This window comes from Lipotes vexillifer, unplaced genomic scaffold (genome assembly GCF_000442215.2).
Source record: "Lipotes vexillifer unplaced genomic scaffold, Lipotes_vexillifer_v1.1 scaffold496, whole genome shotgun sequence".
NCBI classification, from domain to species: domain Eukaryota; kingdom Metazoa; phylum Chordata; class Mammalia; order Artiodactyla; family Lipotidae; genus Lipotes; species Lipotes vexillifer.
The window spans coordinates 1,181,025-1,181,773 of record NW_006786690.1 but is presented as its reverse complement, the minus strand read 5'-3'; the positions used below and the strand labels follow the sequence as shown (position 1 = coordinate 1,181,773).

Genomic DNA, 749 nt, shown 5'->3' with positions numbered 1-749 from the left:
CTCCTCCTCCGCCGCCGCCAGCCCGGAGCCTGAGCCGGCGGGGCGGGGGGGAGAGGAGCGAGCGAGCGCAGCGCAGCAGCGGAGCCCCGCGAGGCCCGCCCGGGCGAGTGGGGAGGGCAGCCCGGGGGATTCAGCCCCGGGGCGGGGTGGGAGGGGGAAAGAAGACGAAGACAGGGCCGGGTCTCTCCGCGGACGAGACAGCGGGGATCATGGCCGCGCAGGTCGCCCCCGCCGCCGCCAGCAGCCTGGGCAACCCGCCGCCGCCGCCCTCGGAGCTGAAGAAAGCGGAGCAGCAGCAGCGGGAGGAGGCGGGGGGCGAGGCGGCGGCGGTAGCGGCCGAGCGCGGGGAAATGAAGGCAGCCGCCGGGCAGGAAAGCGAGGGCCCCGCCGTGGGGCCGCCGCAGCCACTGGGAAAGGAGCTGCAGGACGGGGCTGAGAGCAATGGGGGTGGCGGCGGCAGCGGAGCCGGCGGCGGTGGCGGGCCCGGCGCGGAGCCGGACCTGAAGAACTCGAACGGGAACGCGGGCCCTAGGCCCGCCCTGAACAATAACCTCACGGAGCCGCCCGGCGGCGGTGGTGGCGGCAGCAGCGACGGGGTGGGGGCGCCTCCTCACTCAGCCGCGGCCGCCTTGCCGCCCCCAGCCTACGGTTTCGGGCAACCCTACGGCCGGAGCCCGTCTGCCGTCGCCGCCGCGGCGGCCGCCGTCTTCCATCAACAACATGGCGGACAACAAAGCCCTGGCCTGGCA

The 749-nt window shown here is 76.2% G+C and overlaps 1 protein-coding gene across 1 annotated transcript in view; it reads left to right on the top strand.

The window, feature by feature from the left end:
- Positions 1–209: 209 nt before the first annotated feature.
- The window catches only part of ARID1A (AT-rich interaction domain 1A), a 69,912-nt gene continuing 69,372 nt past the window's right edge, over positions 210–749 (top strand). Inside the window, exon 1 of the mRNA XM_007459301.1 lies at positions 210–746. Within this exon, the coding sequence (XP_007459363.1) occupies positions 210–746 (537 nt within the window). The remainder of the gene's footprint in view (positions 747–749) is intronic.